The sequence below is a fragment of the Ranitomeya imitator genome, chromosome 6 (genome assembly GCF_032444005.1).
Source record: "Ranitomeya imitator isolate aRanImi1 chromosome 6, aRanImi1.pri, whole genome shotgun sequence".
Classification (NCBI taxonomy): Eukaryota; Metazoa; Chordata; class Amphibia; order Anura; family Dendrobatidae; genus Ranitomeya; species Ranitomeya imitator.
This window is the reverse complement of record NC_091287.1, coordinates 162,085,441-162,103,276: the sequence shown is the minus strand read 5'-3', so window position 1 is coordinate 162,103,276 and position 17,836 is coordinate 162,085,441. Positions and strand designations below refer to the sequence as shown.

Genomic DNA, 17,836 nt, shown 5'->3' with positions numbered 1-17,836 from the left:
TATGTGTGTGTGTGTGTGTGTGTGTGTGTGTGTGTCTGTGCTTCTCAATAAATTAGGATATCATCAAAAAGATAATTTATTTCAGTTCTTCAATACAAAAAGTGAAACTCGTATATTCATTACAGAGTCATCTATTTCAAGTGTTTATTTCTGTTAATGGCTTTTGGGTTTTCATTGGCTGTAAGCTATAATCATCAACATTATCTCAGTAGAATATTTAACAAAAAAACACCTGGAAAGGCTTCCTATGCATTTAAAAAGTTTGTTTCAGTAGGCTCCACAATCATGGGGAAGACTGCTGACTTGACAGATGTCCAGAAGGAAGTAATTGACACACTCCACAAGGAGGGTAAGCCACAGAAGGTCATTGCTAAAGAAGCTGGCTGTTCTCACCATTGCTCCTAGTGTTCAATATTGGCTGACATCACTGACAAAGCACCAGCCAATCACTAAGCTCAGCAGCTCTGAGCAGGGAATTGCATTTACAAGGGCAGAGCTGCTGAGATCAGTGACTGACTGCCGTGATTGACTTCAGCGCTGCAGTCAATATCAATCACCAGTAAGGGTGATGGAGACTCAGGGCTACACTTGGGAATGGTGAGAAAAGCATGTTTTGTTTTGTTTATTTTTTATAACAAACTGTGGCCAGGGGCCTGGATTTTCTAAAAGGGGTCAACACCTTTCAGATCATGGGTTCAGATAGGGAATTATGTCCCTTGACTAATGTCAAGCTGTCCATTCTTGACTGGCAGTTGTCACTTTGCCCAGGAAAGACTGCCCAACAACTACATTCTTTTCCCCCTAGCAACCAAAGCTGATTTGCCTCTGTGCCGAGTGGAATGAATAAGCAAGAAGCCTGGGCAAGGCTTAAAACACAACATTTTTTACGGTCTCAGTAAATCAAAGGGGTTGGACAGGATAATCTCTTGTTCCCAGAAATGGTGCCATACCAGTTCAAGGGTTGTCTCACGTTTCAGATAACCTGTTTTTGGTATCAATGATTTTTTAATTATGAACAATCTTTTTAAGTTACAGAAAGTAGTTAGTAAAACCAACTTGATTTTATGTGAATTCAAGAGTAGATGGAGAGGAGCATTACTCCTAGACCCTGTGGACGGCTGATTATCCCTGTTCTGAAAACGTTTATGAGTGTAGAGTGATAATAATCCTAAATTACATGACTTTAGTGCAGAGCACGGTGTTGGTGAAGTCCTTTGCCAAGCTTTACATCTGGTAAAACATGCCACATGGACTTACCTTGTAGATTTTGCAATGGCAGAGTCATTATTCCTCCGGCTGCTGCAGCTGCCACCAGGCCTTGAATGTTTGTGAGATTGGCTGTAGGCAATGTCAGCACCAGTCCTTGCTGCCCCCCAAGTTGTCCGGCCATGTTGAATGGGATAAGGATTGGCTGGTTGAGGCCAGGAGCACCCCCTGGCATCACTCCAGCTACCGCTGATGCCAGTTGTTGTGCTGCTAGCAGGGGCTGGAAAAAAAACATAAATCTGAGTTAAGCAAGTATGGGGTTATATGGCTCAGAAAACAGAAAAATCTACAATGGTACATTGAAAAGCATTTCATAAAGCTTTCTACTTTATCAATTGGCTGAGTGTTGTTTACTGTATACTGATCTGAAAATGCAATGAATAAAGCACAAGATGTGACTAAAGTACATAAAACCATATATTGCTAGAGCCATTGTTTAGTACGTGCATATAATAAAATAGAAGAATTGGATATAAACACACAAGACACATGAATTACCAATATCTACACAAATACATCATGCTTTCCCACGAGACACATTTTACTCTATTCCACAAATAAGGCATTTCCTAGCCATTTCGGCTTAATAAAATAAGATGTGTTTTTAGCAAGCCACCTTTGTCTAACATACCCATATCATCCCCTTGGGCAATATCTACCAACACACAATAGGCCATTGGTGAAAACACTTGGGGAGCTTCATTTATTATTCATGTCATATACAAACAGTGCGCCAGTCTCTCCCTGAGGGCAGAGTGGCAGTTTGATCAACAGGGTGCACACTGGTATTGTTTTCCAGCAGTCTTCTAGATGCAAAGTGTTGGAAAACCTTAAATAAATGAATTATGCTGACTCTGATTATGAAATTCTACCCTCTTCACAAGTGTCCAATGCCGTAATTGATAATGTGCATATGTCATTAAAATTGGCAGAAATGCAATGAAACACTTTCGCCAATGAGTCTAATGTTTATGTAATGAATCTATTATACAAGTGGATGGGGATATCTCGTAGTATCATGGTTACTGGACAAAAAATAACAGAACAATTTTTCTAATCCTGGACAACAGCTTTCATGTTTATTCATTAATTTATAGGAAATTCCAACAAAAAATTGCTGTTTGTTGTACCCACTTTCTAAATTCAGTGAGTGGCATTCAAGTTGACAGCTCATTAAAAGATCTAAAGCCTTTAAAGAAGCAAGATGATGGTTTAGTGATTTCAGAACTGAGGTTCTGGGATGGTATGAATGACATCCCATAACATTGAATTCATACATATTAGTGTTGCAGTCCGAGTTCAGACCATGATGCATGGACTGTCCACTGGTCTCCTGACCCAAACGCCTTAGTCATAAATGAGGCTATCAAGTCCGTGCATCATGCTCTGTAGTCAGACTGTAACACATGAACATGAGAATGAGGCATTACTCTAGGGTAAGCATGAATCTGACAAAGGGGAATTAGATTTTGGCCCTACTGAGGACAGAGACTAATATGAGTGATAACAATCTCCAGATTGAAAAGATGAAACTTATTGGTGCTATATATATATATACAGTATATATATATATATATATGCTGTATATATATATATATATATATATATATATATATACATACAGTAAATGCTATAATTCTGGACTATAACATACATTGTTTTTTACACATTAAACAAAATATTCATCTGAAGAATATATAGTTAAAGATGAGATATAACTTATAAACTCTTGGAAGAAAAGGCAGATATCAAGTATGTCATATTCCAATTAAATCAGACAGAGAGACACTATTTAGTCAAAAGTTTCCACCATAACCATTGCAATCAAAAAATGAAGCACACAGCTATGCAACTGCTAGAAATATGGGTGATACTAAATCAATAAGTTACTATATTGTACACTGTCATAGGATGCCACTTTGCCTCAGTCAGTTTCTGAAATTCCTGAACTGTTCGGTGTTCCCTGTCATGATCCCAATGGCAGGGGATCACAAAAAGGACAAGCACAGATACAAACAAGCTCTAGGGCGATGGAACCTGAGCTGACCGCGACCCTGAACCTAACACACAAATAAAAGTAGCCGGGGAACGTGCCTACGATGATCCTAGACGTCTCGCTCCAGCCGAAGATCTAACTTCCCCTATCAGAAGAAACACAGACCTCTCTTGCCTCCAGAGAAATACCCCACAGCAAATAGCAGCCCCCCAAATATAATGACGGTGAAATGAGAGGAAAGCACATACGTAGTATGAAAACAGTTTCAGCAAAATGAGGCCCGTTAAAGCTAGATAGCAGAGGATACAAAAGTGAACTGCGCGGTCAGCGAAAAACCCTTCAAAAAACCATCCTGAAATTACTTGAACTCATGTGCCAACTCATGGTACATGAAAAGCAATTTCAGCCCACTAGAGCAACCAGCAGCAGAGAATCACATATCTGCAGGCTGGACTAAAAACCAAATTAAGCAAAACACAAAACAGGAAAATCCAAACTTAGCTTGTCCAGAAGGTTCTAGGAGCAGGGAGCAGAGGTAACAAGACACACTGGATACATTGATAACCGGCGAGGAAATGCCAGCAAAGCCAGGTTAAATAGGAAACTCCCATATGCTGATGGAACAGGTGGAACCCAGAAACCCAGGAAAGACAAGTCACCCAGTACCATCAGTAACCACCAGAGGGAGCCCAAAAACAGAACTCACAACAGTACCCCCCCCTTGAGGAGGGGTCACCGAACCCTCACGAGAACCACCAGGGCGACCAGGATGAGCCCTATGAAAAGCGCGAACCAAATCATCAGCATGAACATCCGAGGCAACCACCCAAGAATTATCCTCCTGACCATAACCCTTCCACTTGACCAAATACTGGAGTTTCCGTCTGGAAACACGAGAATCCAAGATCTTCTCCACAACATACTCCAATTCTCCCTCCACCAGCACTGGAGCAGGAGGCTCAAGAGAAGGAACAACAGGTACCTCATACTTCCGCAACAACGACCGATGAAACACATTATGAATAGCAAACGATGTCGGGAGATCCAAACGAAACGACACAGGGTTAAGAATTTCCAAGATCCTATAGGGACCGATGAACCGAGGCTTGAACTTAGGAGAAGAGACCTTCATAGGAACAAAACGAGAAGACAACCACACCAAGTCACCAACAAGAAGTCGAGGACCCACGCGGCGACGGCGATTAGCAAACTGCTGAGCCTTCTCCTGGGACAACTTCAAATTGTCCACCACATGACTCCAAATCCGATGCAACCTATCCACCACCATGTCCACTCCAGGACAATCAGAAGGTTCCACCTGACCAGAGGAAAAACGAGGATGAAACCCCGAATTACAAAAGAAAGGAGAAACCAAGGTAGCAGAACTAGCCCGATTATTAAGCGCAAACTCGGCCAGCGGCAAAAAGGTAACCCAGTCATCCTGATCAGCAGAAACAAAACACCTTAAATAAGTTTCCAAGGTCTGATTAGTTCGTTCAGTCTGGCCATTCGTCTGAGGATGGAATGCAGACGAAAAGGACAAATCAATGCCCATCTTAGCACAGAAAGTCCGCCAAAATCTAGACACAAACTGGGATCCCGTCAGAAACGATGTTCTCAGGAATCCCATGCAAACGAACCACATTCTGAAAAAACAGAGGGACCAACTCAGAGGAGGAAGGCAACTTAGGCAAGGGTACCAGATGAACCATTTTAGAAAAGCGATCACACACAACCCAGATAACGGACATTTTTTGAGCGACAGGGAGATCCGAAATAAAGTCCATGGAAATGTGCGTCCAAGGCCTCTTCGGGATAGGCAAAGGTGACAACAATCCACTGGCCCGAGAACAGCAAGGCTTAGCCCGAGCACAAACCTCACAAGACTGCACAAAAGAACGCACATCCCTCGACAAGGAAGGCCACCAAAAAGACCTGGCCACCAAGTCTCTAGTACCAAATATTCCAGGATGACCTGCCAACGCAGAAGAATGGACCTCGGAGATGACTCTACTGGTCCAATTATCCGGAACAAACAGTCTCTCAGGCGGACAACGATCAGGTTTAGCCACCTGAAACTCCTGCAAAGCACGTCGCAAGTCTGGGGAGACAGCAGACAAAATCACCCCATCCCTAAGGATACCAGAGGGCTCAGAATTTCCAAGGGAGTCAGGCACAAAACTCCTAGAAAGAGCATCCGCCTTCACATTCTTTGAACCTGGCAGGTATGAAACCACAAAATTGAAACGAGAGAAAAACAGTGACCAACGAGCCTGTCTAGGATTGAGACGCCTGGCAGACTCAAGGTAAATCAAATTTTTGTGATCAGTCAAGACCACCACACGATGTCTAGCACCCTCTAGCCAATGACGCCACTCCTCAAATGCCCACTTCATGGCCAAAAGTTCCCGATTACCAACATCATAATTCCGCTCAGCCGGCGAAAACTTTCTAGAAAAAAACGCGCATGGCTTCATCACTGAGCCATCGGAGCTTCTCTGTGACAAAACCGCCCCCGCTCCAATCTCGGAAGCATCAACCTCAACCTGAAAAGGGAGCGAAACATCTGACTGACGCAACACAGGAACAGAAGAAAACCGGCGCTTAAGTTCCTGAAAGGCCTCCACAGCCGCAGAAGACCAATTAGCAACATCAGCACCCTTCTTAGTCAAATCCGTCAAAGGCTTAACAACACTAGAAAAATTAGTTATAAAACGACGATAGAAATTAGCAAAGCCCAAGAACTTCTGTAGACTCTTAAGAGATGTAGGCTGCGTCCAGTCACAAATAGCCTGAACCTTGACGGGATCCATCTCAATAGTAGAAGGGGAAAAAATATACCCCAAGAAAGAAATCTTCTGGACTCCAAAGAGACACTTTGAGCCTTTTACAAACAAGGAATTGGCCCGCAGGACCTGAAACACCTTCCTGACCTGCTGAACATGAGACTCCCAGTCATCAGAAAAAACCAAAATATCATCCAAATACACAATCATAAATTTATCCAGATATTCACGGAAAATATCGTGCATAAAGGACTGGAAGACTGAAGGAGCATTAGAAAGTCCAAAAGGCATTACCAAATACTCAAAATGGCCCTCAGGCGTATTAAATGCGGTTTTCCACTCATCACCTTGCTTAATTCGTATAAGATTATACGCACCCCGAAGATCAATCTTAGTGAACCATTTAGCCCCCTTAATGCGAGCAAACAAATCAGTCAACAATGGCAAAGGATACTGATATTTTACGGTAATCTTATTCAAAAGACGATAATCTATATAAGGCCTCAAGGAACCATCTTTCTTGGCCACGAAAATAAAACCTGCTCCCAAAGGGGACAAAGATGGACGGATATGTCCCTTTTCCAAGGACTCCTTAACATAATCCCGCATAGCAGTATGCTCTGGCACTGACAGATTGAACAAACGACCTTTAGGAAATTTACTGCCCGGAATTAAATTTATAGCACAATCGCAATCCCTGTGAGGAGGAAGCGAACTGAGCTTAGGCTCCTCAAAAACATCCCGATAGTCAGACAAAAACACAGGAATCTCAGAAGGAGTAGATGAAGCGATAGAAATCGGAGGTGCATCATCATGAACCCCCTGACAACCCCAGCTTAACACAGACACTGATTTCCAGTCAAGGACTGGATTATGAGTTTGTAACCATGGCAGACCAAGTACTAGAACATCATGCAAATTATACAGTACCAGGAAGCGAATCACCTCCTGATGAACGGGAGTCATACGCATGGTCACTTGTGTCCAGTACTGAGGTTTATTCATAGCCAAAGGTGTAGAGTCAATTCCCTTCAAAGGAATAGGGACTTCCAGAGGCTCCAGACTAAACCCACAGCGATTGGCAAATGACCAATCCATAAGACTCAGGGCAGCGCCTGAATCCACATAGGCATCGACGGAAATGGATGATAATGAACAAATCAGAGTCACAGACAGAATGAACTTAGACTGTAAAGTACTAATGGCAACAGACTTATCAACCTTTTTTGTGCGTTTAGAGCATGCTGATATAACATGAGCTGAATCACCACAATAAAAGCACAACCCTTTTTTCCGCCTATACTTTTGCCGTTCACTTCTGGACTGAATTCTATCACATTGCATTATCTCAGGTGACGGTTCAGACGACACCGCCAAATGATGCACAGGTTTGCGCTCCCGTAAACGCCGATCAATCTGAACAGCCATAGTCATAGACTCATTCAGACCAGCAGGCGCAGGGAACCCCACCATAACATCTTTAATGGCCTCAGAAAGGCCATCTCTAAACTTTGCAGCCAGAGCGCACTCATTCCACTGAGTAAGTACCGACCACTTCCGAAATTTTTGACAATAAATTTCTGCTTCATCTTGCCCCTGAGAGAGGGCCAACAAAGCTTTTTCAGCCTGAATCTCTTGGTTAGGTTCCTCATAGAGCAAACCCAATGCCAGAAAAAACGCATCTGCATTAAGCAACGCAGGGTCCCCTGGTGCCAATGCAAATGCCCAATCCTGAGGGTCACCCCGCAGGAAAGATATAATTATCTTGACTTGCTGAGCAGGGTCTCCAGAGGAGCGAGATTTCAAAGAAAGAAACAACTTGCAATTGTTCCTAAAATTCAGAAAACGAGATCTATCTCCAAAAAAAAACTCTGGGACAGGAATTCTAGGTTCAGACATAGGAGCATGTACAACAAAATCCTGTATATTTTGAACCTTAGTGGCAAGATTATTCAGGCTGGAAGCCAAACTCTGGACGTCCATGATAAACAGCTGAGATCAGAGCCATTCAAAGATTAAGAGGAGGAGGAAGTAGCCAGGCTGCAATAAGGCTAGGCAGCAAACTCTGAGGGGGGGAAAAAAAAAAAAAAAAAAACTTCCTCAGACTACTTATCCTCCTACTTCAGCCAATACAATTAACACTTTGTGGGCCGGTTATACTGTCATGATCCCAATGGCAGGGGATCACAAAAAGGACAAGCACAGATACAAACAAGCTCTAGGGCGATGGAACCTGAGCTGACCGCGACCCTGAACCTAACACTCAAATAAAAGTAGCCGGGGAACGTGCCTACGATGATCCTAGACGTCTCGCTCCAGCCGAAGATCTAACTTCCCCTATCAGAAGAAACACAGACCTCTCTTGCCTCCAGAGAAATACCCCACAGCAAATAGCAGCCCCCCACATATAATGACGGTGAAATGAGAGGAAAGCACATACGTAGTATGAAAACAGTTTCAGCAAAATGAGGCCCGTTAAAGCTAGATAGCAGAGGATACAAAAGTGAACTGCGCGGTCAGCGAAAAACCCTTCAAAAAACCATCCTGAAATTACTTGAACTCATGTGCCAACTCATGGTACATGAAAAGCAATTTCAGCCCACTAGAGCAACCAGCAGCAGAGAATCACATATCTGCAGGCTGGACTAAAAACCAAATTAAGCAAAACACAAAACAGGAAAATCCAAACTTAGCTTGTCCAGAAGGTTCTAGGAGCAGGGAGCAGAGGTAACAAGACACACTGGATACATTGATAACCGGCGAGGAAATGCCAGCAAAGCCAGGTTAAATAGGAAACTCCCATATGCTGATGGAACAGGTGGAACCCAGAAACCCAGGAAAGACAAGTCACCCAGTACCATCAGTAACCACCAGAGGGAGCCCAAAAACAGAACTCACAACAGTTCCCTGACCAACTGCATAGGATTCTAGAATCAACATGCACAATGGCATACATTGGCATAAATGCAGAATGATAAATGTAGGCCGAAGTTGTGACGTCATGTAAAGCACATTGGACTGAATTGCCAGTGAAGCAATAGAAAAAGTTTTCTAGAGTAAAGAATCATGTTTCACTTTCTGGAAGCCTAATGGATGAATCTGTGACTAGTAATACCCAGAAAATACATAAATAGGGAATACTATGAAATCTGATGGAAGCGTAGGGAGTCTGAAAGTGTAAGAGGGTTAATGGCTTGTAGATTTCTGACTGAATGGTGTGTAGGAGGGTGCTGGGGTGAGCGAGGATATGTGAGTGTGAAGGAGAGAATGTTGTGGTCAGAGAGGGGAAGCGGTGAGTTATCTATGTAGGAGATTGAGCAGAGCCGGGCAAAAACCAGGTCCAGGGTGTTACCGTCCTTGTGTGTCTCAGAGGTTGAGAGCTGTGAGAGGCCGAGAGAAGTGGTTAGTGACAGAAGCTGGGATGCAGATGTGGAAGTGGGACTGTTAATGGGGATGTTGAAGTCTCCCAGGATAAGGGTTGGTAGTTCTGAGGACATGAAGTGCGGTAGCCAGGCAGAGAAATGGTCCAGGAAGCGCTCACCCACCCGCTTCCTGGACCATTTCTCATCCTGGCTGCCGCACTTCATGTCCTCAGAACTACCAACCCTTATCCTGGGAGACTTCAACATCCCCATTAACAGCCCCACTTCCACATCTGCATCCCAGCTTCTGTCACTAACCACTTCTCTCGGCCTCTCACAGCTCTCAACCTCTGAGACACACAAGGACGGTAACACCCTGGACCTGGTTTTTGCCCGGCTCTGCTCAATCTCCTACATAGATAACTCACCGCTTCCCCTCTCTGACCACAACATTCTCTCCTTCACACTCACATATCCTCGCTCACCCCAGCACCCTCCTACACACCATTCAGTCAGAAATCTACAAGCCATTAACCCTCTTACACTTTCAGACTCCCTACGCTTATCATTGTCCCCAATCTCTTCCTTTTCCTGTCCTGATCTGGCGGCACATCACTTCAATGACACTCTTAGAAGCACCCTTGACCAAGTAGCTCCCCTCACCCTCAGGACCTCCAAACACAGAATAAAACAGCCCTGGCTCACATCGCAAACCCGATTTCTCCAGCGATCCTCTAGGTGTGCTGAACGCTTATGGAGGAAAACACGCACACCAGAAGACTTCATACACTTCAAATTTATGTTAAGGACCTATAACTTTGCCCTTCACTTCGCTAAACAGACCTACTTTACCACTCTGATCTCCTCACTATCCAACAACCCCAAGAAACTTTTTGACACCTTTCACTCCCTCCTCAGGCCAAAAGCACAAGCCCCTATCACAGATATTTGTGCTGGTGACCTAGCCTCCCACTTTATAGAGAAAATAGACAATATCCGTCAGGAAATCCGCTCCCAACAACTAAGTTCAGTGACTCCCATCCCTCCCCTCATTGCCCCTGGTTCACTCTCCACATTCGATCCCATCACAGAAGAAGAAGTCTCCAAGCTCCTCTCCTCTTCTCGTCCGACTACATGCACTACCGACCCCATTCCCTCACATCTCCTCCAGTCTCTCTCTCCAGTTGTCACAAGTCACCTAACTACAATCTTTAATCTCTCCCTCTCCTCTGGCATTTTCCCCTCCTCCTTCAAACACTCTATCATTACTCCATTACTAAAGAAACCCACCCTCGACCCATCCTGCACAAACAACTACAGACCGGTCTCCAATCTCCCCTTCATCTCTAAACTCTTGGAGCGCCTGATATACTCCCGCCTTACCCGTTACCTCTCCACTCACTCCCTCCTAGACCCTTCACAGTCCGGTTTCCGCCCCCTACATTCGACAGAAACTGCACTTATCAAAGTGACCAATGACCTTCTGACAGCAAAACGTAATGGTGACCACTCTCTGCTCATTCTTCTCGACCTTTCTGCAGCTTTTGACACTGTTGACCACCCTCTCCTGCTCTCTAGGCTCCAGTCACTAGGCATTAAGGACACTGCTCTCTCCTGGTTCTCCTCCTATCTTTCCGACCGCTCCTTCAGTGTTCTGTTCTCTGGCTCCACTTCATCTCCTATTCCTCTCACTGTTGGGGTACCTCAGGGCTCAGTCCTTGGCCCCCTTCTGTTCTCTCTCTACACGGCCCCAATTGGACAGACCATCAGCATATTTGGCTTTCAGTACCATCTTTATGCCGACGACACACAACTATATACGTCATCCCCTGACCTTACCCCCGCTGTACTACAGAATGCCACTGACTGTCTGTCCGCAGTCTCCAACATCATGTCCGCTCTCTATCTGAAACTCAACCTCTCCAAAACTGAACTTCTTCTGCTCCCACCATCTACTAACCTCCCTAAATCTGACATTTCCCTCTCCGTGGGTGGCACCATAATAACACCCCGGCAGCAGGCGCGCTGTCTGGGTGTTATGTTTGACTCCGATCTCTCCTTCACCTCCCATATACAATCTCTTGCCCGCTCGTGCCGCTTACACCTAAAGAACATCTCTAGAATCCGCCGTTTTCTCACCATGGAGACAACTAAAACCCTCACGGTAGCCCTGATCCAATCCCGCCTGGACTACTGTAACGCTCTATTAATTGGCCTCCCCCTCACTCGACTTTCCCCTCTCCAGTCCATCCTTAATGCAGCAGCCAGGGTCCTCCATCTGGCTAATCGTTACTCGGACGCGTCCGCTCTTCGCCAGTCGTTACACTGGCTACCCATTCATTACAGGATACAATTCAAAGTACTTGTTCTCACCCACAAAGCTCTCCACAGTGCGGCACCCCCTTACATCTCCTCCCTCATTTCTGTCTATCAGCCTAATAGACCACTGCGCTCTGCAAATGACTTTCGGCTAACCTCTGCACTAATCCGTACCTCCCACTCCCGACTCCAAGACTTCTCCCGTGCTGCGCCAATCCTCTGGAATGCTCTACCCCAAGATATTAGGACCATCCATAATTTGTATAGTTTTAGGCGCTCGCTCAAAACACATATGTTCAGAGCGGCCTATCACGTTCACTAATCAAAGTTATGTTATGTTTGTGTGTGTGTAGCCCATTCACTATCCCCATCTATTCCCCAACCCCTGAAGATGGCTGGACCATGATTGTAAATACATCATTGTAAATACACACCTGTACTTTGTATCTCCCCCACCTCATTGTAGATTGTAAGCTCTCACGAGCAGGGTCGTCTTATTTTGCTTTAATTATTGTATTGTTAACGTTGTTACTTATGACTTTTGTGTTTGAAACTGTTAAACTGTAAAGCGCTGCGGAATATGTTGGCGCTATAGAAATAAAGATTATTATTATTATTATTATTATGGAAGCAGGATAGTAGAGTTTCAGTGTTTGATGCCGGTCTATTTCATTTCCAGTGAAGAGTGATGTAAATGTTATTAATATGCACAGGCGTTTTACACAGTTCTCTTTTCCAACATTGATATTCTCACCTATTATGCCTCCAGTACCAACTTCTCAACCTTTCCTCTGCCTCAGTTGGCATACTCTGCTCTACTGCGTCTTGAGTTAGCTTTACATGGTAACCCAGCGTGCATCTGCGAGGTTTTGTTCTCTGGCTTTATAGGCTGGCTCAGGCATCGCCTGAATATTAAAGTGGTTGACCTCCTTGCTACTACTGTGCACCACTGCAAGCTTTGCATTGGACCATGACAAACTAAGCTTTGCTATCTTTGAGCCAGAACTAGTGCACTGCTGCCAGCTTTGGTTTGTACTTAGTAACAAACTCAGATTGTCCAGACTCTGGGAAGTCTAATCCGTACTGTCATTGAATTTGTGACAAACTCAGCTGTACTATATAACTTGCCTTGGATGCTGTAGCAAATCCTATTGTTAATTTTCGCTATTGTACTGTTCCTGTATTGACACTGAATTGTAGCCATAACTTCTCTCTGTTGCACCCGTTGCTCTAACCTCATTCTACACAACAAGTTGGTGTGTCTACAATTCTGCTTTTGTTATTCCAGTCTCGTGCCTTCTGCTTCAGTGTGCTTTTTCAGCTCCTGTAACTCCTACTGAGCTGTTCTGCTGCACCAACACCCTCAGTCTCTATAAAGTACTACATCAGTACTGCTCTACTGGATTAAGGGTTTTAAAGATCCACCTCTTCAGGCAAGATGTAACACTTTCTGTGAAGAGTTTGGGGAAGCCCATACCTGTTCCACAATGACTTGTGCAAACTGATGTCAATAAAGACATGGCTTGTTTAGTTCGGTGTGAACTTAAGTGAACTGCAGAGCAACCTGACATCTTCTCCAATGAACACCTTTATGGGTGAATTGTAGCTCCAACTGAAGCCAAACCCAATGGAAGCCAAGTCCTACAGACATACTCTACATCAGGGGTGTCAAACTGCATTCCTCGAGGGCTGCAAACAGGTCATGTTTTCAGGATTTTCTTGTACTGCACAGGTGATAATTTAATCACCAACTCATTATTTGTGTAGGTGATTAAATTATCACCTGTGCAGTACAAGGAAATCCTGAAAACATGACCTGTTTGCAGCCCTCGAGAAATGCAGTTTGACACCCCTGCTCTACATACTCTAAATATTTTGTAAAGCCTACCAAGAAAATTAGGGCCCACTATATGCAACTAAATAAAAGAAACTCAGTACACAGCCCATAAAAAGTAGTTTTACATCTTGCCAATTGAAGGCTACAACTTATTTATTAGAAACAGGACTAACAAGAGGGGAGGGAGTGTTGCATTGTATTTTAGGAAATATCTCCACAGAGATCCAAGCTTCAGACACTGGTAGCAGCTCTGTAAAAACTGTTTGGGTATAAATACAGTCAGAGAAGACCAGACAGGGTACTATTGTGGGTGTTTACTATAGGCCACCTGGACAGACTGAAGATATGGATGAACTCTTTTTACATCAGACGTCTCTGTTTTTATAAAAGTATGACAAAGTGATCATGGGAGATTTTAACTATTCAGATATTTATTGGGAATCTCAGGCAAAAGTAATGGGTCCAGAAAATTCTTATCTTCTCATGCTGACAACTTTATCTTTCAAAAGATAGAAGAGAGAAAAGAGGATCTGCAATCTTGGACAAAATTCTTATTAACATGGAAGAGATGGTTGAGGAAGCAAAGGTGGCTGGGAGTTTAGGAGGCATCGATCATGCTCCATTTCATCCTCAAAATTTAGATTACAAGAGGAGGAAGACAAGTGAGGATTCAGACTTTAAGGTTGGATTCCAGAAAGGGAGATTTTAATGGACTCAGAAAGAGGGTAGGAAAGGTCCAATGGCTGGATGTTCTAAAGAACAAAAATCAAATAAATAGGGCAGCACACTGCAGCGCCAAAACATGCAAACTTGAAAACACGAAATTTTTAAACTGCATTACTGCACTAGAAATATGAAAAATGAGAGCTTTTAGCGCATAAAAATGGCCAATTTTATGTGTACCTCGTAGCCACGTTACGGCATCTCTCTTATACGAGGTCCTACTCTAAACCTACCTCGCTGAGAATAAACGTCTCCATCTGAATGGGTACATGTGAAACCTCTCCTTGGACTCAAATTCTCTCTTACTGTGGAGGGGTATTGGACCTACTATAATTAAAACACCTGAAGCTAGGAGGCAGGGAGTGCACGATCAGAAGGCTAGAGAATACATTTCAAAAAACCTGATCTGCACATCCAAACATAGACTGAGTGTGAACAGGTGCTGAACCCAGAGTCGCCAACTCGTATATAATCAAATAAATAGGGCAGCACACTGCAGCGCCAAAACATGCAAACTTGAAAACACGAAATTTTTAAACTGCATTACTGCACTAGAAATATGAAAAATGAGAGCTTTTAGCGCATAAAAATGGCCAATTTTATGTGTACCTCGTAGCCACGTTACGGCATCACTCTTATACGAGGTCCTACTCTAAACCTACCTCGCTGAGAATAAACGTCTCCATCTGAATGGGTACATGTGAAACCTCTCCTTGGACTCAAATTCTCTCTTACTGTGGAGGGGTATTGGACCTACTATAATTAAAACACCTGAAGCTAGGAGGCAGGGAGTGCACGATCAGAAGGCTAGAGAATACATTTCAAAAAACCTGATCTGCACATCCAAACATAGACTGAGTGTGAACAGGTGCTGAACCCAGAGTCGCCAACTCGTATATAATCAAATAAATAGGGCAGCACACTGCAGCGCCAAAACATGCAAACTTGAAAACACGAAATTTTTAAACTGCATTACTGCACTAGAAATATGAAAAATGAGAGCTTTTAGCGCATAAAAATGGCCAATTTTATGTGTACCTCGTAGCCACGTTACGGCATCTCTCTTATACGAGGTCCTACTCTAAACCTACCTCGCTGAGAATAAACGTCTCCATCTGAATGGGTACATGTGAAACCTCTCCTTGGACTCAAATTCTCTCTTACTGTGGAGGGGTATTGGACCTACTATAATTAAAACACCTGAAGCTAGGAGGCAGGGAGTGCACGATCAGAAGGCTAGAGAATACATTTCAAAAAACCTGATCTGCACATCCAAACATAGACTGAGTGTGAACAGGTGCTGAACCCAGAGTCGCCAACTCGTATATAATCAAATAAATAGGGCAGCACACTGCAGCGCCAAAACATGCAAACTTGAAAACACGAAATTTTTAAACTGCATTACTGCACTAGAAATATGAAAAATGAGAGCTTTTAGCGCATAAAAATGGCCAATTTTATGTGTACCTCGTAGCCACGTTACGGCATCTCTCTTATACGAGGTCCTACTCTAAACCTACCTCGCTGAGAATAAACGTCTCCATCTGAATGGGTACATGTGAAACCTCTCCTTGGACTCAAATTCTCTCTTACTGTGGAGGGGTATTGGACCTACTATAATTAAAACACCTGAAGCTAGGAGGCAGGGAGTGCACGATCAGAAGGCTAGAGAATACATTTCAAAAAACCTGATCTGCACATCCAAACATAGACTGAGTGTGAACAGGTGCTGAACCCAGAGTCGCCAACTCGTATATAATCAAATAAATAGGGCAGCACACTGCAGCGCCAAAACATGCAAACTTGAAAACACGAAATTTTTAAACTGCATTACTGCACTAGAAATATGAAAAATGAGAGCTTTTAGCGCATAAAAATGGCCAATTTTATGTGTACCTCGTAGCCACGTTACGGCATCTCTCTTATACGAGGTCCTACTCTAAACCTACCTCGCTGAGAATAAACGTCTCCATCTGAATGGGTACATGTGAAACCTCTCCTTGGACTCAAATTCTCTCTTACTGTGGAGGGGTATTGGACCTACTATAATTAAAACACCTGAAGCTAGGAGGCAGGGAGTGCACGATCAGAAGGCTAGAGAATACATTTCAAAAAACCTGATCTGCACATCCAAACATAGACTGAGTGTGAACAGTGTTTTAATTATAGTAGGTCCAATACCCCTCCACAGTAAGAGAGAATTTGAGTCCAAGGAGAGGTTTCACATGTACCCATTCAGATGGAGACGTTTATTCTCAGCGAGGTAGGTTTAGAGTAGGACCTCGTATAAGAGAGATGCCGTAACGTGGCTACGAGGTACACATAAAATTGGCCATTTTTATGCGCTAAAAGCTCTCATTTTTCAAATTTCTAGTGCAGTAATGCAGTTTAAAAATTTCGTGTTTTCAAGTTTGCATGTTTTGGCGCTGCAGTGTGCTGCCCTATTTATTTGATTATATACGAGTTGGCGACTCTGGGTTCAGCACCTGTTCACACTCAGTCTATGTTTGGATGTGCAGATCAGGTTTTTTGAAATGTATTCTCTAGCCTTCTGATCGTGCACTCCCTGCCTCCTAGCTTCAGGTGTTTTAATTATAGTAGGTCCAATACCCCTCCACAGTAAGAGAGAATTTGAGTCCAAGGAGAGGTTTCACATGTACCCATTCAGATGGAGACGTTTATTCTCAGCGAGGTAGGTTTAGAGTAGGACCTCGTATAAGAGAGATGCCGTAGCGTGGCTACGAGGTACACATAAAATTGGCCATTTTTATGCGCTAAAAGCTCTCATTTTTCATATTTCTAGTGCAGTAATGCAGTTTAAAAATTTCGTGTTTTCAAGTTTGCATGTTTTGGCGCTGCAGTGTGCTGCCCTATTTATTTGATTATATACGAGTTGGCGACTCTGGGTTCAGCACCTGTTCACACTCAGTCTATGTTTGGATGTGCAGATCAGGTTTTTTGAAATGTATTCTCTAGCCTTCTGATCGTGCACTCCCTGCCTCCTAGCTTCAGGTGTTTTAATTATAGTAGGTCCAATACCCCTCCACAGTAAGAGAGAATTTGAGTCCAAGGAGAGGTTTCACATGTACCCATTCAGATGGAGACGTTTATTCTCAGCGAGGTAGGTTTAGAGTAGGACCTCGTATAAGAGAGATGCCGTAACGTGGCTACGAGGTACACATAAAATTGGCCATTTTTATGCGCTAAAAGCTCTCATTTTTCATATTTCTAGTGCAGTAATGCAGTTTAAAAATTTCGTGTTTTCAAGTTTGCATGTTTTGGCGCTGCAGTGTGCTGCCCTATTTATTTGATTATATACGAGTTGGCGACTCTGGGTTCAGCACCTGTTCACACTCAGTCTATGTTTGGATGTGCAGATCAGGTTTTTTGAAATGTATTCTCTAGCCTTCTGATCGTGCACTCCCTGCCTCCTAGCTTCAGGTGTTTTAATTATAGTAGGTCCAATACCCCTCCACAGTAAGAGAGAATTTGAGTCCAAGGAGAGGTTTCACATGTACCCATTCAGATGGAGACGTTTATTCTCAGC

At 43.6% G+C, this 17,836-nt stretch overlaps 1 protein-coding gene across 2 annotated transcripts in view; it reads right to left on the bottom strand.

The window, feature by feature from the left end:
* The window catches only part of POU6F2 (POU class 6 homeobox 2), an 802,902-nt gene that overhangs the window by 480,826 nt on the left and 304,240 nt on the right, over positions 1 to 17,836 (bottom strand). For both annotated transcript variants that reach the window (XM_069730264.1, XM_069730263.1), the window contains exon 3: positions 1,258 to 1,486. In XM_069730264.1, the coding sequence (XP_069586365.1) occupies positions 1,258 to 1,486 (229 nt within the window). The remainder of the gene's footprint in view (positions 1 to 1,257; positions 1,487 to 17,836) is intronic.